The sequence below is a fragment of the Mytilus galloprovincialis genome, chromosome 14 (genome assembly GCF_965363235.1).
Source record: "Mytilus galloprovincialis chromosome 14, xbMytGall1.hap1.1, whole genome shotgun sequence".
In the NCBI taxonomy this organism is placed as follows: domain Eukaryota; kingdom Metazoa; phylum Mollusca; class Bivalvia; order Mytilida; family Mytilidae; genus Mytilus; species Mytilus galloprovincialis.
Window position 1 is genome coordinate 23,578,794 of NC_134851.1, and position 23,317 is coordinate 23,602,110.

The window sequence follows — 23,317 nt, forward strand, 5'->3', positions numbered from 1 at the left end:
AGCTATCGTATTTTGTCAAAGCACGAACAAGATGTTAATTTTAGTCTACACATTTAACAAGATAGTGCAATTTTGTAAGAAGGTCCAATTTATTTATCTTCCTGGTCCTTTTGAACTAGTTATTAAAAAAAATGTACAGCAATATCAATATTTAATGGTACGACTATAGTCTAACTTTTATGTCTTATTCTATTTATTAATCTAGAAATAATGTTTAATCTCGATGCTATTTGTTCTATCAAACAAACGTACGGATTCGCTAAACTACAAAAAGAACAAAGTAAAAAGATAATAATACGAAAAGAATTTTTGTGAGATGTACATTCAAGTGAAAAATTATAGATCTGTGGACTACTTGTCAGGCTATTGGCATGTACGAGGAAGATATATCATACATTGTTGATAACATGAGTCTATACTTAGTTTTCTATTAATTTATCATGTTTATTGGTTGGTCATTACACTTGTTAACCGTTTGTTCTCATTGTGTGATTTTTTACTTTATTTTTCTGTTTGTTTCTGTTTTAGCCATGGCGTTATTAGTTTATTTTCGATCTATGAGTTTGAATGTCCCTCAGGTATCTCTCGTCCCTCTTTTAAAGCTGTTTTCATTTAGTTACCATGTCTGCATGAAGGTGTCTTATCTGCAATTATTGTAAATACCTTAGAAAAATTTAGAACTGAGCTGGTACTGTCCGTGTCAACAAAATCATTAAAACTTGAAGCTTTGTTTGTCCTGTATTTTGCATTGAATTCATGACCAGGAAAATGATTCATTTGAAGATTTGAGTGTTGACCGGGAAAATAGTTTATTTGATGATTTGAATGTTGACTGGAAAAATAATTCATTTGAGGATTTGGATGTTGTCCGAAATGTTTATCGTTATTATGACTAGAGCGTTTAGTCTTCCTATGATGTTCCTTTACTTTGTCTATTTTATATCCTTTTATTATATCAGACATCATTTGTTCCAAATCTGCAAATATAGAATAGCAATGATTAACCAACTGTTCAAATTGTCAATGCTAAAAAGACAAAATTTTCTTTATACAGTGTAACCTGCCTAATCTGACACCTGAGTATTCCAACATCCTGCTGTAACCAACACATTGTCATGGTCCAAAATATGTTTATTCTTGCAGAAAAGACCTGAGTATTTTAACAACCTGCCTTATCCAACATTTACCCCAGTGTGTTGGATAAGACAGGTTACACTGTATATACAGAAACATATTCTTTCCCACATGCAATGCTTGTTCAATCAATATGAATCGCATGAGGAAAGTCATATTCTTAAACACGCAAATGTCAATTATCACTGAACAAGAAGCCATTTGTGTTAAGGGGCAGGCAGAAGCACGCCACCGGGTGCACGATTTTCGCGCTGTATCGAAGACCCATGTTTTAGACTTCGGCTGTTTACTGCTCTTTGGTCGGGTTGTTGTCTCATTGACATATTTCCATTTCAATTCTAAATTTTAAGGTTAACGAAATGAATGACCGGGTAAAAAAAAGCAAATATACAATGTGTCAGTTTGCTTTATAGTTTAAACAAGTTCTCTATTATCTAGTATACAATTATCTACTATTTATATCAAACAAGGATGACAAAATGTTCCTAGTACGTCTTTTTTGGAGACACAGGTCTACATATGACCAACTGACAACCCTCCTAAGCCTAAGGTGTTACACAAGATAATAACACATTTCACATAACAAGGCTGTTGTTTGACGAGTTGAATCAGAAAAATCATTGCAGAAACGAGATATTGAAAAACAAAAGCAAATAATTACTAGACATGAAACTAAATATTGAGCAAGACGAAACTCACTTATTTACTGTTAACATTTACACAACCATCTTCTTATGACCGCATGGAGATCATCAATATGTCATGTATTTACACATTAAATAACTTGTCTCCTCGAAAAAAGTCATGAAGATTTAACATGGATTTAAATTGATGATATTGACTAAGACATTAGTGTTTAAACGTTTTAACAGCAGAAATACTGGACTCCAAGGAAAAATAAACACAAGAAAAGTCCATAAACCTGTCAAAATCAAACAATAGACTTAATGAACCACCAACACAAATACAAATCACGGTCATATTCCTGTCTTAGTGCAGACATTTTCTGAAGAAAAAGTGAGTTACATCTCTTTATTAGCTATACATCCCTCCCATTAGTATTGTAAAACATAGTTCTATGTTTTTGATAATCAAATTCATTTATAATGTTTTACAACCATACTTAACATTTACTTTTTACAACTGTAACGAGTACTGGTATTATAACATTTCATGACAACGTGAGACTTAAGCTGTCAGCGTTGCTCAGATAAAATATTTTATTTTAAGTTCAAACATTAACATTATCTCATTAGAAGACTGGAGTCTATAATTAGTTTTAATTACACGTACATTCCATCTGAATGGATCAAAACGACTTGTTATGACGTACCAAACTTTATATACGGTTAAGTTAACAAGCAGACATGTCAAAATCTAACATTTTTAGTATAAAAGAGTCGAAGTATTCGGTATGTTTTCAAGATTACGCCAATACTATTTTATCGTCATGATCAGTTATCAAAAGATTTAGAATGTTTTTTTCGAAATAACAATATCCAATGTACCTTTATTACTTATAAACATAATTATATTTACCCGTTTCATCCATGTAACTATAATGATGGTGTCCATAATGACGCATGATGTACTCAAGATGATCAACTAGACAATATGTTTTATCGTCGTATATGTTGACACCTGTAAAATATATATATTGTTTACACATGCTAACTGTACACAGATTATTGTTTCGTGCCAATATTTCTATACATTTTCATTCAGTTACTATTATCGTAACAAAAACTGTTAAATAATAACAACGAAAAGCACAACAAGAAGGGCGGGGGAACTTGTATATACAGAGAGTTTGTCTTTCTGATTTGTTTCCAGTTTTCAGATATTTTTCGCCTTATGAGTTTAACCATTCCAATATTATGTTCCGCTTCTTTGTTGCTCAACTTATCTTATTAAGATTGAAAGACTAAATTAAATATCAATTTTATATAAGACTATTACTAGGAAATCTATGTTACAAACACCAAAAATTAACTGTGAAAATCAGGGAGAAAAAAGAAGACTAGGAGTGTTATCTTTTTAAAGGCTGTTATTAATTAAAATTTCAACAGTAGATATATGCCCTAGTTTTACTATATATAACAATAACTAAGTATCAAATTCTTAAATGTTTGACAATTTCTGTAATATATATATATATAACAATATTTCCAATATTTTGCTTTTGTACATGATCGTGTCTGGTGAGATTTAAAAAAAAAGAATTTTGCAGAAGAAAACAGATTTACGATACCTCTTAAAACTGCAGAAACGATATGAGAAGAAACCGAATGAAGAATCCGTTGCATTCTCATAAACTGTTGAGGATCTGGTCTCTGCGATGTTCTCGGTACAATAACTCGAGGACATTTGTGTTGATGTGATGGTTTGATAGTTATTCTCTCATGTGATTGGTGTGCTGGTTTTATTGTTGGGTCTGACTCATCGTTCTGTGGTATTGAGTTAAACATCTAAAGCAAAAATAAAGTGAGTTATTAAATTGAAATTAAAAAAAAAGTAGAAAAAAACCATGATTGATAGACAATTAAAACTATATTAAGTGATATTGATTATAATGAGTGAAACTTAGATGTCAATTTCGACAAAAAATAGCATTTGAGTGCACGCTCTTCCCATCAAAGCTACTAGAATAATATTAAAAACATTAAGACGTGGAGGACGATTAAGTCCTGGCTGGTCTTGAGCCACAAATGAATGATTCCTTATTACTAATGTGAGAAAGTTCATCGATAATATGTGGGAGTCTCATTTTCACAAAATTATCGCTCCCCCAACCCCGTGATATAGAAAAACAATGCAGTATTTTAACCGACATGTTAGAACATAAATGCAAACATGAAGTCAGTAAACCTTACACAGGATTGTTACAACATGTGTAATACAATAGAAAGTGGATTAAAAAATAATTAAGTTAATGAAAGTAAAAAAATCTCATTTATTACATTTATTGATACATAATTATTTTAACGAACAATATCATAAAAATATCATTAGTATTTCTCTTTATATATATATATATATTTTAACTGTTTAAAGATTTTTTCTTTTTCTTTTCAAGAATGCGCAATTGATATTGACGATGACGATTTATCGACTATAAAACCTATTTCTTGATTTAAATAGTTATGCCTCTTTGAAATGCATCAGAATATAAAAACAATGATAAATATAGCGTGTACACAAGTCATGTAATGATACAATCAATTATTTTGCCTTTTTAACCTTTTTGCATTCGAGCGTCACTGATGAGTTTTTTTTTAAAGTTTGCAAAAACAAAATTTGAAGATGTATAGAATGCACCTAAAGAAATTGTTTTCTAATTTTGATTGCAATATCAACTTCCCGGAAACCTACCATAAGAATTAGTTTAAAAATTACATACTATTATTATAATAATAAAAAGAAAATAATGAAAATTAATAATATATATATGTATGACAATATCCGATCTCATAATATAAAATATGTACGAAGTCACGTGTTGCTTTACTAAAAAAAGACAGTGATACTAGTTAGTAAAACAATTATGTAAAACTGTTATTTTGTAGTGTTACACTTGCTTTGTTTTTTGTGTTTCCTTGTGTGTTTTTGTTTGTTTTTGTTTGAGGTTTAGGGATGACTCATGTGTTGAAATATTCTATGTCTAGTGACAAATTTAACCCGGTGATCCCATTCCAACTCTATGTTGGCGATATTCGGCTATTTGTGTAAAAAGTCATAGTGTGTATTATAACTTACGTATGGCTCTAAGGAGACGATTTTACCATTAAGTATAATCTTGATATCGTCGTGTTTGTCTTCTATTATCATTTCCCTATTGTTTTGATGGCTGTTAATTTGTCTGTGTATATGTTCGTCAATTATTCCAGGGTGCAAGCACTGAAAGTATAAGAATGGCATACGATTGACTGAACACCAAAAAACGTTAAAACTGAAAAGTATTATAATTCAATAGAGTGTTGTTTTTTTTTAATAAATGCTGTCACTTGTAAAAAAAAAACAGGACAAGATACCAATGAGAGTGAACAAATTTTTAGTTTAGTAAAAACAACCACACTATGAAAAGATTTCCCTATTTTTGTGGATATTTAATATCGTGGCTTTGCAAAAAGAAAATTAACAAAATAAAACCTTATCTCCAATGAAAATTCTTAAGTCCCTCAGCAAGAGTTAGCTTTAACAAGCATAAAATATACTTCTTCAATAAAATAAAGGAAAGAACGTAGGAACTGAATTGTTTGAATGTTGAAGTAATAATGAATACCTGTAGTCTATTCTTGAACGTCATCGGTGCTTGTTTTTGAGACATTCCAGGTCTATAAAAACGTCGAACAGTTCCAAGCAATTGGCTTATATTTGATGATCCAGGATTTCCGTATAAAATATGATAGACTTGGTGCAATTCCTTTATACTTTTATGCGGGCATACAAATCTGTCTAGATGAACAGCCATTGATAAAGACAGGGTAGTGAGATATTCGAAGTTGTTCACTGAAACACCGTGTCCACATGTTACATTGGAGATGAAACTTTGTAAGAATTGGTCCGTCTCAATAAACTGTAATAAAAGATATAACTTGTGTTGTATACGTAAAACGTAATCCATGGTGACTCGGAATATACAATAAAAAAAATCCTACAGGAAACACCAATAAAAACACCGTTTCTATTTAATGTTGCCTCATACATTTTACATGCATGTAGGTGAAATTTCATCCTTTTTATTTCTGGCGTTTTGCTCTATTTTGGTAAGCGTCATAATTTATAGTTGCTGTTTAATCCTTTTGTCAATGCTAAATTATTTATCTTTTTCGTTTTTCGTTTATACATATTTTATGTGTTTAAGCGATTGCGTGTTCTCCCATTTAATGGAGATTAATTTGTTGTCTTTTTATTTGTATGCTTTTTTAATTTTTGTTTATTAGTAATTGCATGGCGCTGTATGTGTTGCTTAGAATAATCGGTTAAAGAGCTTAACAACAGCTACATGTATAGCTAATTATTTTTACGTACTTCGTTCAAATTGCTGGCTTTTGTTTTATCCCGACATCGGTTCCATGTCAAGCTATATCGCTCAAAACCACGCATCTGGTATAATACAGATTTGATAAAATCATGCGGGTCGGTTTTGTTGTAATTCAAATTATGAAGAACATGTGAGATCTCATTCCATCTGTCTGTTCTGGAATTGTGATGACATTCGACACAACAAAAAATCCATAAGGCCAATAACGATACCAATGCCTTCATATTTTGCAAAATCTAAAATGAAAACAACAAACATAAACAGATACTCTAATATATTTTATTCGTATCATATGCATGTATAACGAGACGAATAACCATTATAGCAGTGTTGGCATATTTGATATCTCTGGACTCATCACAGTTTTCTGTTTTACTAAAACGAACAAATGCTGACCTCATCTGCGATGAAATATTATTAGTTACTTAGTGTGCTAGTAACTTAATACGGTATATATGGGGTCATTAAATTCCATATGGGGTGAGAGCGAAGCTCGAATCCCCATATGGAATTTACTGACCCCATATATACCGTATTACTTCACTAGCACACTATGTAACGAATTTATCTTACCGACTATCTTAACGTGTAAAAGTTAGACTAGTGACCTATCAAAATGAGCAAGTCTTCAATACAGTTAACATTAACATGATGCCAACTTGTTACATTTAAATGTCTTTTCTGAATTTATTTCACTTTATCATCACTTTCTTCGTCTGTTGAAACCGTTAAGATTTTTTCTCTGTACTGTTTTGTTTTTTTCTAAAAGGATGTAACACCACTACTAACCATGTAAGAAATAAGCCCCGCCTCCTTATTACCTTATATGGAAAATAAAGGGACGTAACTCCACTACTAACCGTGTATGGAATAAGCCCCGCCTCCCAACTAACCTAATATTGAATATGCACGGTTTCCAAGAGGAAGCTTTTAACCAATCATATTCCTAGAAATGTATAGGAGGTAAGATAAATGATTATTCAACGGAAATTACAATTCATCGAGTATATTCACAGGGCCGTCAGATTTGGACGAAAATATCAGGAGTAATACACACCGTGGGATTTTTATAAGCAAATACATGGATTCAATTATAATGTGAGTTTAATAACACATATCATTAAATTAATGTGGCATTTGACTGCAATATAACAGTTAAAAGATGTAGCAGTCAGTGGTACAACTTTTCAACAGAGACCAGCGTGATTATAATTAAAACATCCATAGATAAATATAGGCCTCCGACAATGAACCAAAACCCGTACAGTATAAATAAAGGCAACAGTAGTATACCGCTGTTCAAAACTCATAAATCGGTAGAAAAAAACAAATCCGGGTTATAAACTAAAACTGAGGGAAACGCATTTAATATATAAGAGGGGAACAACGACACACCATTAAAATGTAACACACACAGAAACGAACTAAACATTAGACAAAATCCGATAAGAATAACAAATATAACATCAAAACTAAATACATGAATTTGAGATAGAAACATACCGTGACACGTCTTATAATAATGTGAATTCACACTCAAATATAAGAGGTAACAAACGACACAAAAGAAACACAACGTTAAAATGTAACACACACAGAAACGAACTATGATATAATAATGGCCATATTTCTGACTTGGTACAGGACATTTTTTAAAGAAAACAATGGTGGGTTGAACCTGGTTTTGTGGCATGCCAAACCTCCTGCTTTAATGGCAATGTTAAATATAACATTAAAATGACAACACAACATTACAGGACTACAATACAAATAAATATGAGAACATGTAGGACAAAGAAAGACACGAAAAATAGTTAACAAAAGGCAACAGGTTTAAAATTTAATACACCAGAAGTGCGTTTCGTCCACACAAGACTTACCAGTGACGCCAAGATATAAAAGTTCGAAAGCCAAAACAAGTACATAGTTGAACAGCACTGAGGAAAAGTTCAAAAAAGTTGTGCCAAATACGGCTAGGGTTTTCTGCTTAGGATGAGAACATCCTTATTATTTAGAATAATTTATACTTTAGCAAACAGTAAATTTTATAAAATGACTATATAAAAGATATACATGATAAAACTGAAGTATTATCTAATTACAGAAAAAACCGGATACATTACATAAACCAACATAATCCAACACAAAAAATAGACACACACCGAGTTAGTCAAGGCCTCAACGCAAGAAGTGACGTCACATTTGAAATTGTAAAAAAGGACAAAAAATGAAGTCACAATTGAATTTCTAAAACAGCACACAAAAAAATGACGTCACATTTGAATGACTAAAACTATTTATCAAAAATACGATAGAATTATGATTGATTTTAATTATACTGTGGATTCATTATTATTCGTTGGATACCAATTTTAATGGATTTCGTGGGTATAGTTAAACCATGAAATTAAATGTTCAACGAATGACAAATTTCATAAAGGATTATATATGCAGACTTTACCAAAGTAACGAAGTTGGATATCCACGAAAATGCAAGTTTTTCTTAATCAACGAAAATTGCAACACACGAAAATGAATGAATCGACAGATTAGTAGTTACATGTATTACAGGCCCCGGTATTACAAATTTGTAAAACAATTCAAAAATTAAAATTAAAGGCTTAATTTCTGTTACGATAATTAAATGTAAGCATAAAATAATAGAGACAAATGACCAAGCAATTAAAAAATACAAAAATGAAGGACCTGATCCACCCATTCTAGACCCTTCTTTTATAAAACGCCTGTCCTTCTTACTTACAATAATCTTTAGCCGTCGGATGATTTTTTTTTCATCTATTCTATTTCTTTCTCACTTTCCTAATCATTTCTTTTTTTTGTGTGTTCTTGTTTAGGACGAATGCAGGTGTAACTTAAAAGATTTCATGTTTCAACCCTGTGATATTATGAATTAGCACAAGAGTCTTCATAGTACACTGGTCCTCATACATACACTAGCAACTTCTATGTTCAGTGGACCGTGGAATTGGTGTCGAAACTAAGAAAGTCCATGATTATCATAGGCATCATGTGTCCTTAGTTTCAAGTTGATTGGACATCAACGTTATATAAAAAATCTACCTTGACCAGAAAATATACCCTAAAGAGGGTCAGATGAACGAATGCACGGATAAACTGACGAACGGGAAACACAACGGACGAACGGACACACCGACCGACAAACACAATGCCCCTAGTAGAGGTTTCCAGATTTGCTACGTATCAGGTACGGTTGGTACGTAACACAACCGTTGGTGCTGTTTGGGAGGTTTCATTTAATGCATGAGATTATTGTATGTATCATGATAAAAATAGAGAAACAAAATTGCATATCAGTGATAAAAACCGTTATCTTTTCTTTTATTACGATTTCACTGCTTCTATAAAACCTTGCATGTGATTTTATACGATAAAATGTATTCTGTGTCCAAGAGAATGAACCAAACAGTCCTTACTGGAACTGAGTTGCCTCGACCTTTATATTCTAAATATAGATTTGCGTTTCTGTATAGCTATTCTGTTTTTGTATATTAAGAAAAGGATTAGAATAAAATCTAATACTGAAATATAAATTGGAATAATTAGAAATTACTTAATAATATCTTACTTGAACCTTGCTGGTGTCGTTAATGGCTACATAGATGGATCCAGGGGAAGGGGGGCTTGGGGACCTCCGCCCCAATTTCGGGGATAAAAATGGTTGATTATATAAGGAATCACTGAAGCATGGATGGAGCGCCCCCCCCCCCCTTATGAAAAGTTCTGGATGCGTCACTGAACTAGTACACGTGCTAATGGCAAAAATGAGTTCAAAATTGTGTTGATTTCTCATTAAAATAAATTTTTATTAATTAAGCTATGATCTTTTCGTTCATTTGAGCAACATTTTTTCATAAAACGCAACACACATTGTAAAACTATCGATCTATCTTTTTACTTATATTTTGTCACTGAACTTTTAATAAAATTGTTGATTACATTAATTGTAAGAATGTAAATTGTATGACACTAACGAAAACCATTTTTTGAGTAGAAATATTTATCATCACGATGTTACTTCATCGTGTCAGCTTATCATTATTATGTCACTAGATATTGTTATTACATTAATATTTGTAAATATTGTCGCGAGTAAAATTGCACATGCCTGCGAGTAGTATAATATAATCTACGAGGGGTAATATTAAACCAATATCCATCCATTAATCCTGTGGTCGTACAGCATTGCCAGAAAAACTTCATACAACACAGCGTATTTTGTTCACTAATAACAGCCATAATTTGACGCTATATTTACACTTAGTCTAATGCAATATGAATATGTCTTTCTAACTCTTCGTAATGTTCTACGGAAAATACTGTGTTGCTATATAATGTCTTTTGCACCATTTACAACTGATTTATGGACTCAAAATTAAGGATCATTTTCATCGGTTGGTAAATGTTTCTTGTAATTTGCTTCAGGTTTATATGTACTAGTATCATGAATACGATATTACTTTTAAAAAATAGTTTAACTTCAGTTTTTCTGAGTTTTCTCTCTCGGCTTACTGCGAAAAAGATATTAAAAAGGGCATGTTTCTAAAATTTATAGAGCATATTGATTTGATGAGGGTTTTTTTTATAAAGAAAAACTTTAAGCCCGACGGTAAAGATAATTGTCCAAAAAGGAAGGATGCCAAGTAAATACGATATCAGCCATATCTCTATGCATAATTGTTCAAATTAAAGATGTAAACGACCTTGTATTTTTTATAACTTCATTCCGGATGTCTGATTTTTTTTTATTATCTTTATTCAATTCTTCAACATATATTTACAACAGATATATTACATATTACACAAAATTATCACAAGGCAATGTTATTGAGTATAATGACATACATAATCAGTACAGAAATAAGAAATCATGCGTTTTGACACCTTCGGTTTCTTGTAACAGAGTATAAATTTTCTTAAAGTATGTCTGATTATGTCTCTCTGGACTTTTTTATCTTGATTCTTATATCTCTTGACAAGTGTAATAGACCTGTCGCGAACTGACAGAACAGTGATTTGGTTTTATATTAATTTTGTCATTTTTCTTTTGTTATTAAGGTCAATTTATTTCGTTCAAATACATTTTATTTGATCATGTTTTCTAAAAACTTACCAAAATAAATACAAAACTTTAACATTTTATAATGATACATAAAGTTATTACAAACAAAATTTATAAAGTTTGAAATTTGTTTTGTAATTTAGCTCCTTTGTATCTATGTAGTTTCACGGGGAAATAACTCTTAACTATAAACCTTTCGTACCGACGGTTACTTGCAACGGTTGCTTGAAAGCATAATCGAGTGCACACACTATTGTTTTCTACGAATACAAGAAGAAACCACATGAAATTAGTCCCAAATTACAGCTAAAAATTATCTAAACAGTTCTGCATATGATTCCTAAAACATTTGTTGATATAAAGTGTATACATCAATAATTTTCAAAAGTTAAATGACAGCTCCCACTTCGTACTACGGTTGGTACGGTAGCAAATCTGGAAACCTCTAGTTGGGGCTTACACAATCGTCGTCAGACCAAATTTTATCAATTATACTAACTTTCCAAAATTTTTATATTGCATTCAAACTAAGAATTATAGACTAATTCATTTTTTTTTTCATTTTCCTATAATATATTTCTCAGTAGTCAGTATAACTTATTTAATTTGAGCAGAGTATTAAAGGTCAGTTAATCAAAATTGACATGTAAAATTAAAGAGCAATAGAAATTCCATATATAGTTTAGTCTCCAGTATCTCTGTTACCGTAAACTGCAGAAAGAAAAAAGGTTCGGTCAGAGTTCTATTAAAAAACAACTTATATACACGATGTTAAGTGAGTCCAAATAGGTATCATTTTATACAGACATTGTAAGTCAACAGTGCGGTTGTGAGTTCGAATTCCGCACTTAGGGAGCTACCATTTGATTTTTATGGGGGGGCTAGGTCTCTGTTACTCAAAACTCCTGTCCTGCCTATTTTTTTCAAATTTCATCCTAGCCCCCCCCCCCATAAAAATCAAATGGTAGCTCCCTTAGAAAGTGCGCTCGAATATATTAATAGACTAGAATTTCCAGTTTTCCTACCAAAGGTCAGATTCACCCTGCCTCTTCGGCTTCCTCCACCAATACAAATTAACTGCAATGCAATATCACAATAATGTTAAAAGTGACGTTGAACACCAATCCACTAAAATGGTCAATTTTCTTCGGTGCATCTTGTTGCATGTATTCTCCTAGGTATCATCATATACATACACAAAATAATCATTTCGTTGGAAAAAAGATAGGCGAAAGATACTAAAGGGACATTCAAACTAAAAAGTCTAAAACCAACCCATAATGCCACTGATATATATAAAAAAGACAAACAGGCCAAAGACAAACAAGAGTACATAATAATAAGACATAAAAAAAACCTTAAGACTGAGAAATTGGTATCGATTTTTTCTCTATCTTATTTGTCCTTAAATGATAATCCATTAACATACATTTGTACTCTCTGTTCTTTATATTTGTATAACCGATTTATTCATTCGTTGTTTTTTATATTCTATTCTGTTAACTTCGTTCTGACTGTCATAAAGTCCGTTACACTAACGCCTTACCCATAGTTTACTACCCTTGTCGAATATAATGTATCCTAACATCTCTTATACTTACCATTTATATGAATTAAATCAAATGTTCTTCTTTCTTCAAACAATTTAACTGACCCGTAACAGTTTTCTTTCTCTTCTTTTCTGGAAACATTATAGATATATATCTAGACCCTCACACAGTCCTCTGCACTATTTCCCCCACCCCCCGATGTACCACCCTTGTCGAATATAATATATGCTAACAACTTTTGTACTTACATAAATAAGACAATGTCCTTACCTTTTGACTGACTCGTGACAGTGTTTCTATAAATGTGAATCATATCTGTGTTCCAATGTGAACTTTTGATAAGAATCGGTATGAGAAACCAATGTGTTTATACACGATATTCTTATATTGTAATGTCAGATAAACGATAGTTAAACTAAGGATAGGCTTGGATTCGGACATAATATTGTCAATCCCGTAAGCGGACTTCCGTGTCGATTGTAAATGTAGCTATACCTGAAGTAAAGCCTGGGAAATCGAAATGATTGCACCAGAAGCTCAGATTAGGATAGGGTTACGAAAGTGATTTGTTACAGAATTTAGTTGAGAAAAAAGTCATTATATTTAACAGATCGAATAGTATGACCATCATTTTTTTTACATTCTTATTTTATTTTATTGTGTATGCAACTTTACGATTCTTATTGCTTTCTGTCGGCACTAAAACTATCTTGTTTTTAAACCCACTTTTGAACCTGTTTTCCACAAATTTAAAGACTGTAAGATAGTAATTATCTATAATACTAAAATAACGAGGTCCAATTTATCAGCCGTCAAGGGGTAAAAACGACAAATCAAAGAATTCAGCTTTTATTATATAAAGCTAATATAGGACAATGGTGTTGATTAATAAAAATTACATCACTCCAGACTCTTTTGTTTTCCACATAATTAATATTACCAATAATTAACAAGTTCCGGGTCGAATCTGATACTGAAACCAATAGTATATTCACCTGTAACATATATTACCTTATCTATACGTTCATCATCTTACAGGTGCACCACCAAACGGTATATTTAGGATTTTGCTATATACACGGGTCATATTCACGGGTTGACGCTACTGAATTAAATCATTGTCACATTGTTCCCTATTGTAGTATTTTAATCAGTATGACTTTCTAAGATGACAATACGAATACTAAAAATCTGGACTTAAAATAAAACGTATAGGTACAGTTTTCAATTTGATAGCCGGCATGACGTAGAACAGCGAATTACAGGATCTAACTTTATTTATAACTAATATAGGACAAAATTGAATGCTGTTGATTAAAACATAGTTACTTCATTCCAGGCCCTTTTGTTTTCCAAATAATTAATATTACCAATAATTGATAAGTTCCAGTGCATCTTAAACTTTTGAATATAAAAAAAGATGTGGTATGATTGCCAATGAGACAACTCTCCACAAGAGACAAATGACACAGAAATTAACAACTATAGTTCACCGTACGGCCTTCAACAATGAGCAGAGTTCATACCGCATAGTCAGTCATAAAAGCCGAAATGATAATGTAAAACAATTGAAACGAGAAAACTACCGGCCTAATTTATGTACAAAAAAGGAACGAAAAACAAAAATTTAACACATAAACAAACGACAACCACTGAATTATATGCTTCTGACTTGGTAGAGGCACATACGTATACAAAATGTGGCGAGGTCAAACATCTTAGCGGGATCACAACCCCCTCCATAACCTGTGACAGTGGTTTAACAGTACAACATAAGAATAAACTCTAAAAATCAGTTGAAAAGGCTTAACTCGTGAGATGGATACAATTACAAATACTACACAGAGTGGACGTGGCCAGTTACTTGTATATCCAAACAACAAAAAGACACTAAGTACAGATCTGAGAGTACTCACAGAAACCTTTACTGACAGTTAGTTCAAAGCTACTAACAACTAATACAAAAATCATGTATCCAAGACTTAGTTCACATTTTTTCGACAGGTAAGTATACCTACATGTATGTGGTAGGGCATTCTGGTACATTTGTACCAAGTCAAGTTGGAGCAACGTTAAGAAGTAAAATCAAAGACAAGCGTTCATTATCAAGTACCTGTCCGCATTCACTCTGTTTTATTTTTAGAATGTTTCAAACCGTTTTTACACTAATTTCGTTATTTAGATTTCTATAATACTATAATAAAAAAATTATATTTACAAAAAAACAGACTCTGATATTGTACTGTTACAGCACTGCCCCTGGTTACGGTTAAACGCTCACAAAAAGGTGTCACCCCGCCACATTCTTTATATTTGTTGTAAATTTAAGTCATAAATTATACCATTTTTTCGCTCAATTGTTTTGTTTTTCTAAATTGTTTTGTCGGGACTATTAATAGTCGACCATACGGTAGGTTTTTTTTCTCAATGTTGAAGGCTGAACTGCTGTTTCAGAATCTAAAGTATCATGGGTAATTTCATTGTTCGTACCCCAAAGTGAAAATAACGTTACGTCATTGGTTAAATTTCCATTGTTTATAACGTTTTCAACCAATCAAAACGCTTTGGTGTACGCTTTTGAAAATATTACCCAGGGTGCATTAGATTCTGAAACGGCCAATTGCATACATGCACTTCTCTTGCAATTTGGTGGATACTTGTCTCATTGGCAAATATACTACACATTCTTATTTCTCAATTAACAAACATAATTATGATTTATCTAACTGTAACTGTCAAATAAATTTATTCATTGGAAATATCAATTTAGATTTCATTATTATGTACTAGACTGTAAGTTAATGTTAAATAATTTGTAAAATAATATGAAATAAAGATTTGATAAAGTATTGTTTCTGCTCTTGAATGTATTTTGCACTTATGTATACATGCAGACGATTTATCTATGACATCGACATTTATAGTACATGAAACACAGACAAAAAGACAATCATTCTTTTGAATAATTTTATGCATTACAAATACGGAAATTATATATATGAAAAAGCAATGTTATAATCTATATAATTACATTTAAGTTTCATTATTATGCAACCGGCGTACAGTAAACGTTTAATCATTTGTAAAAAGAAAATGAATTTTGTTAAATCATTAGCTTCTGGAGAATGCAATTTGCACGAACATATGCAGAAGATTTATCCGTAATATCGACATTTAAAGTATCCGAATCAGAGACAGCAAGACAATAGTAGTTACGACAGATGAATTATGCATGAAAACATGTAGACAGTTTATATGTATCATCGACGATTATAGGCATTAATATAGTATATAAAACAGAGACAAGAAGACAATGATCCTTTACTATTGGCAGTTATTGTATAACTTTCACAAAAACTTACAGATATTTATCCTATAATGATGCGATGAAACGTTTTTATTATTTTTCCTTTTCAAAAATAGCGTGTTCGCCTTACACTTGCATAACATCGAGAAATATAATGTTTGCAGAATAAACCGTTACATTGACTATTGCATGCACACATGCATTTATACATGTACAGCATCTTAAACTTGCGACATCTGCATTGTTCAATCATGAGTTTCTAGAGTTCTTGAATATTGAAGGCGAACATTGTTCTGTAATGTAGCATTTTAAAGGTTTCCAGCAAGACGAGAATAATTAAATCTGAAGCCTAGCTGAAAATTAAAGCTAATGAGCGACGAGTAGTGGAAAAACCTAACACCCTTTTAATTATACTAAAACAATTCTTGATTTGCATTTATTGCACACTTTGAAGGGCTAAAATATAGAAAAGAAAATAGGAAATATTGATAAAATGTGTGAACTCTCGGTCTTGTAAGCATTGTCGGAGCACCCTTTGTAGTTTTTCCAACTTTACTTTAACCAAGTTTAAAAGACTGCATTGTCATATGTTTGACATGTATATGACTGAGTTAAATAACCAGGTGTTTGATGCAATTCTATATAAAATACGCTTGAAAAAGAAAAAAAAAATCTGTCTAAAGAAGGGCTCAAGAAAATAACTTCGGAAAGGTTTGAATTGTTCTATTCTCTGCTTCAAAAATTTTAAGAACAGAATAACTCTCTGGATTATATTCGCCGCTATAATCGCGTTGTTACACTAATGTGTTCGACTTGAATGCACGAGTTTGTAATATCGGTCCATGTCCGGATGAAACAAAAACTTTCAAAATATGATATATGCTGCTTCTCCGACAAGCGTGCTGCATTTAGGAGTAATAGAACAGACATGCGTTACATAGATTCTGTACCTCTATTTGGTATTTCTGGTTACTAGAAATGTAGGACGTAATCTAGCCTGGTTTATTCTATACGGGACTGTAAACCTTTCGGCGGCGAACAGTTAGTGTCGTCTGGCTATACATGTTGGTGTTTTGGTGTTTATTGGCTGTGTATAAAATTAAAATTAGTAAAAGCGAGACTTCATTCTTATTGCCCCCCCTATTCCAGACAACAAAAAGATTAAGGCCCACCACGACACATGTCTGCACAAGTTATAGTTATTGACCAAGCAAGTCGGTATAAGTCATTTAATCTGCACAGCACGAGATGACCCAATAACCCGAACGACGTGCAGATTAAATGACATACACCGATTGATTGGCTAATAACCCTTTTTAAAATGGCTGGATCCGACCCTGGTGTATGAAAAAAAAACATAACTGCAAGGGTTAGATTAAATTAGATTAATTGCTTTCGAATATCGTTACCTCAATGATATGCGTAGAGAAAGAAAGAACCAAAAAGGTGTTATATTACCAAATTTTCTAACGAGGGTATAGTTTGCCGGCCTGCATTGTCGAGAAACCCGCGGCAGTCCGCCCTCGTCTAAAGTGCGGCTTCTAAATTTAAAATGTTAAATAAACAGAAAATACTTTTCTCTTTCAAAACCTTTTACTCCTCGCAACCCCCTCCCTTCCCCAATTCCTGCAATTGCTGGCACTCTGAATTGATGCAAATGAAATAAGGGAGCAATGTGTTCCAATATTTCTATCATTTGTATTATACAATCCATCCTTACAAAAAAATATTACAGATTTACTATGCGACTATAAGAGTTACATAAAAAAGAGTAAATATGGTCAGTTTTGGTTGATGCGGTCAAATATGGTCAGTTTTGGTTGATGCTGTCAAATATGGTCAGTTTTGGTTGATGCTGTCAAATATGGTCAGTTTTGATTGATGCAGACAAAAAATTTTATCATATGAGTCATTGATTTCCAATATTGCAGCTATCTATATACTACAGTCCCTCTTGACCTAACATTATAACTGAATTTCTGTGCAGCAGTATAGGTTAACATAAAAAAAAGCAAATTTGATCAGTTTTGGTTGATGCGGTCAAAAGATTTTATTACACGACTCAGTCTGAAGTATGAAAACTACTAATATTTGTTTACGATTCAATATTTTGAATAAAAAGAGTACCTGCTGGCACTATAAATTAATGCGAACAAAGTTTTGTGGTCATTGTTTTCCAATATTGCTGTAACTTTAAAAAAGAAGATGTGATATGATTGCCAATAAGACAACTGTCAACAAGAGACCAAGATGACACAGACATTAACAACTATAGGTCACCGTACGGCCTTCAACACTAAGCAAAGGCCATACCGCAGTCTTGACCTGAAATTGTAACTAAATTACTGTGTAGCTATATGGATGTGCAGAAAGAAAGAGCAAATAATGTCAGTTTATATTGATGTGGTCAAAAGATTTTCGTTAAACCATGTGAACAGGTCCGTTCGAGGTATGAAAACTACTTCTAAACAAATATCACATTTGTAAACGATTCACTATTTTGAATAAAAAGAAGACATGTTAGTTCTATAAATTGAGTGCAAACAAAATTTTGAAGTCATTGTTTCCAATATAACTGCTGTCATGTTTACAATACATCCTTGCCTAAAAATATAACAGGATTACTGCAGTGTGCGGCTAAATGTATATAGATTTACATGATGAAGAGCAAATATGGTCAGTTTAAGTTTAATTTAAAAACATATTTATTTATAATAGTGGATTTGGAAACCAGTTATTACATTTGGTTAATGAGGTCAGATAATTTTGTTATGTGAAACGAGCCATCCTGACATGTACAACAATTCAATTCAAATAATAATGCCCCCCCCCCCCTAATACTAACGGCCTACATTGTAATTTATGTACAAAAATGAAAGAAAAACAAATAATTTATGTAACACATCATTAACAAAAGAAAATCACTGAATTTCAGGCTTCTGACTTGGAACAGGCGCATACATGCAGAATATGGCGGGGTTAAACATGTTCTCTTGCCGATTAAAAATCTGAAAAAGACGGCAAAATAGCAAAACTCGATATAATATTAATCGCCATTTTGCCGAAGCCTTACAAAGAGTTCTTAAAACTTAATAAAATCAATTTTAGCCGTAGAATTTATAAATCAATTTTAGCCGTAGAATTTGTAATCAATTCTAATCGTAGAACTGTTCTAGAAGTAGAACTGACCAAAGACTAACCAAAGATTTGGTCAGTTCTAGGTAGAACTGTCTAAAACTGTTCTAGGGTAGAACTGTCAGGATCAGTTCTAGGTAGAACTGTCCAAATCAGTTCTAGGTAGAACTGTCAGGATCAGTTCTAGGTAGAACTGTACAAATCAGTACTAGGTAGAACTGACCAAATCAGTTCTAGGTTAGAACTGTTCTAGCTAGAACTGAATAAAAGGTGTCAGGCTGACAGTTCTACGTACTGTCATAGAACAGTTCTCCTGACAGATTCTGACAGATTTAATGAGAGGTTAGAAGTGATCTCCACTGTATCTTTCTAACTTTAAAAACTGATTTAGATTTACGTTGTACACAAACTATATTAAAATAGTTTATGTCCCAGCTCAGATAAAAAAAATATAAAGGAATGAGAAACCTTTCTTTTTCCTATTTTAAAACTACGATGTTTTTACCAAGTTCATCATAGTCGCACTTTCAAGGCAGATGGTGGATTCAGGAGTGGGGCGAACAGGCCGTTAACCCTTGGATTGGACAAAGTATCATGTTTTAGCTTAACATCGTTAATATTGTCTTTAGTCTCGGTGATATTGTTTTTAAATTGATAGAATAACGCCCCTTTCAAAATCCAAGAACCGTCCCTAAAGATAAAAATAGATTTGAACTGTGCAGTATATCTGAGGTAGTTAATGCACTCCTTTGCTGTGCATTGTCCATATTATAGCACAGTACGAACAAAGAGATTTTACTCTTGCCATGTGTTAAAGACAGGATTATATGTCCATACAAAGTAGAATGTCTACTTGTGGCTTGTCATCTTTTGAATAGCAGACATGCTGAAAGTGCGGTTAATTGCGTTGATCGAGTTTGAAGCATGGTTCAAATTCACATCTCATTATTTTATTCTTGTTCTGAAAGCATTAGATATTAACCACTTGAGTTCAATCCCTTTAAGAAGTTGTAAAGAGATTGTTATATTTACCACTTATCTATAAACAACAATCGATTATCATTATCTACAGCGGTAAAAGTCAAATTATATAATGTAAGAGTACATGCAGACATCCATCTAACATTGGAACTATGTTAAGATCATAACGATCTGTTCTGACTAGTAATTTAATTAAAGTTCCCAAATGAATGTTGTCTGTTAACGACTGTCATAGATGGCTTAGGTAATTGTTTTGTTAATTTACTTTTTATAATTAATTCTAGTTAACGTAAAACATGTAAAGAAGAATAATAATTATTATACTAACATAATTTTCAACATCTACAACTACCGCATAATTACCAGTATATATTCCATGATTTTCCTGAAATTTATTCTACAGACGTACCAATTGGTGGCCTCCGGGTGTTGTCTCTTTGACACATTCCCCATTTCCATTCTCAATTTTATCCATCTCTCGACGTGTAATAATTATCTTTTCATAAAGGATAGATTACACAAATGGTACCAGCAGGCTGACTTAGGATGTATTGTACAAATGACAGCAACTATATCGGAAAACAATGACTTCAAAATTTTTATTTGCACTCAATTTATAGTACTAGCATGTCCTCTTTTTATTTAAAATATTGAATCGTAAACATATGTGATATCTGTTTACGAGTAGTTTTCAGACTACATTGTACGTACTATACATTTGCAGTATTGGGAACGTACCTTCAAATTGCAGTACTCTTTCAGTAATTCGACATCATTGTACTATTTTGTAATACTGATTGTATGCGTCATATTGAAAGCTAGAGTTTTGTTATTGTAAACAAATATTACATTTTAGCTATTTTTTTATCAAGTAAGTAATAAAGTACATGTAGGTATTAACTATTAAGTATCACCTGCGTTCACAATGTAAACTGAATAAGCACATCATTTTAACATTGACAGAATGTGACGTCCGTTTGCCTTTGCGGGATATATAAAATCCAAGTAAAGTCCTGACAGAATAGACACGTTACCGCGTATTACTCGTGGTAAACTGAACGCCATGCACTAGCAGGAACGTATTTATCCTTTCAAAATCTTCATAATTGTGCAGCTATTGAATTTTTGTTTTCCCGTACTCTTAATTCGCAACTATCTTACCAGTATGCAGTGACCTTCTTGACGAGACCTCTTGATAGAATGTTGGCAACTGTGTTGGATGGCCGGACAAATGGACATTTTTTTTCTATTCGACTGGCTAGCCGGACGAATATTTACTGCCAAAAAATATTAAATTATTGAATTTAACTTTCCTCTGCTTATATTCGTCTGCCTCTAGTTTTCTTTTTTACGCCCATTTTGATATATTTTACTTTCATTTCGTTTCGTTTCGTTTCGGTTAATTTGTTTTGTTTTGTTTTGTTTTGTTTTGTTTCTATTCCTTTTAGCACTTTTCAGGTACCTCAAACGCAACAAGAAGACTGTTCCGTTTTCGCCGTTTTCTATTTTCGATTTCTTAAAAACAAAACTATCTTAAAATTGAATGGATTAAAACATATAACGTTAAGTATGGTGAAATTTTCCAAATATGAAAAAAAAAACTTTAAATTTGAATGTTGATATTTCAAAACTGTGATAAAATTTGTTAAGATGTTAGTGTTACACAGACACCCCCTCCCCGAAAGAAAATCTTAAACAAAACAAAAACAAAAAACAAAACAAGACACAACAATAAACAAAATACAATAAGCAAACACAAACGCATGCAAACAGATATGTGTTGCACTTGGATGCTCTAGAAGTGTTACTAATAAGTGTTTTTTTTTTTACCTGTATATTTGTGATTAACAAATGCTGACAAAAAATATTATTTTCTGTGAGAATGCTTGTTAGCAGTCCAACTTAACACGACAAATTAATCACTACTCAATAAATCATGGCATGGTTACTTTTGACACCATGTACATGTACATGATGTACAAAGAACAATTTGCATCTGTTTCATATGACTCGAAAATGTTTTTACAGTTGCTGTTCAATCTGATCACATCTTTGCAATATTCATCTTCTATAAAGAGAATGTCACTGAACATTATTTTAAGTTTATCTGTAAAGATATCTTATTCTAAAATAACGTTATTGCCTTGGTCTGATCGAACAAAGACTACCGTGTTACTTTTAACAAATAACACGAATAATTTAAATAACTTTGTTTTTTAATTCAATTTTTGAAATTTCTGAGATAGAATGAAAGATTGCATCTAATATGTCTCAATGGTTTATTCGGAATGCACCTTAGTTTCCGCAAATGAACAATGAATTGCGCAACACTATACTATTGCACAATACTTAACATACTAATTTACTGTTACAAAATGATAGAAATTATTTTAAATTAAGGAATGTATCTCCCTCAGGCAAAGCTCTGATTCCTGTCACGGATTAGTCTATACTTTTTGGACCTTTTGGATTATAGCTCTTCATCTTTTATATAAGCTTTGGATTTCATATATATTTGAGTCATCACTGAAGAGACATGTATTGTCGAAATGCGCATCTGGTGCCTGAAAATTGGTCTCGTTAATTTTATTACACATCCTGTTTTGTGTAACTCCTGCCATATCAGTATGTTTTGCTTTTAATATATAAATCAGAAATAACCAATGGAAAAATTGAAAATTCTACAGAAATATTTTAGCCCCCCCCCCCCCACCCCCTTTTCCCTCTTGGAGTAATTACCTCAAAATTTCCCTTTGTAGTATGGTACCTTGCCGTACAATTTCAGAGATATTCATACACTTAAACACATTGCATTGATTGGAAACTAGAAAACAATGATTGTTTTAGGTCCCTTTAGTGTCCCTTATTTCCAAACGTTTTGGGCAGTTCCCTCAAACTCAATCCCAGCGTTTCCTTTGTGATAACAGTGTGCTACAATTACAGAGAGATACATACACTTAAATACCAGTTTTTGTCTGGAAACAGTAAGAATACATGTTTTTGGCACTTTTTTGCCCCTATTTGTTAACTATTGGTACTAAAAGTCACAAAATCAATCACAAGCT

At 32.3% G+C, this 23,317-nt stretch overlaps 1 protein-coding gene across 4 annotated transcripts in view; it reads right to left on the reverse strand.

Annotated features, from left to right (window-relative positions):
* The window catches only part of LOC143058253 (uncharacterized), a 38,294-nt gene extending 25,116 nt beyond the window's left edge, over positions 1–13,178 (reverse strand). The window contains exons 1-7 of one of the 4 annotated variants that reach the window (XM_076231722.1): positions 12,881–13,027; positions 6,166–6,414; positions 5,417–5,710; positions 4,891–5,031; positions 3,386–3,602; positions 2,674–2,775; positions 664–977 (exon numbers count right to left, since the gene is read on the reverse strand). In XM_076231722.1, coding sequence (XP_076087837.1) covers positions 664–977; positions 2,674–2,775; positions 3,386–3,602; positions 4,891–5,031; positions 5,417–5,710; positions 6,166–6,414; positions 12,881–12,883 — 1,320 coding nt within the window. In that variant the 5' untranslated portion in view covers positions 12,884–13,027. Of the gene's footprint in view, positions 1–663; positions 978–2,673; positions 2,776–3,385; positions 3,603–4,890; positions 5,032–5,416; positions 5,711–6,165; positions 6,415–12,880; positions 13,028–13,099 lie in introns of those variants that run through there. The other 3 variants (XM_076231724.1, XM_076231725.1, XM_076231721.1) reach the window with 3 other exon arrangements.
* Positions 13,179–23,317: the final 10,139 nt, after the last annotated feature.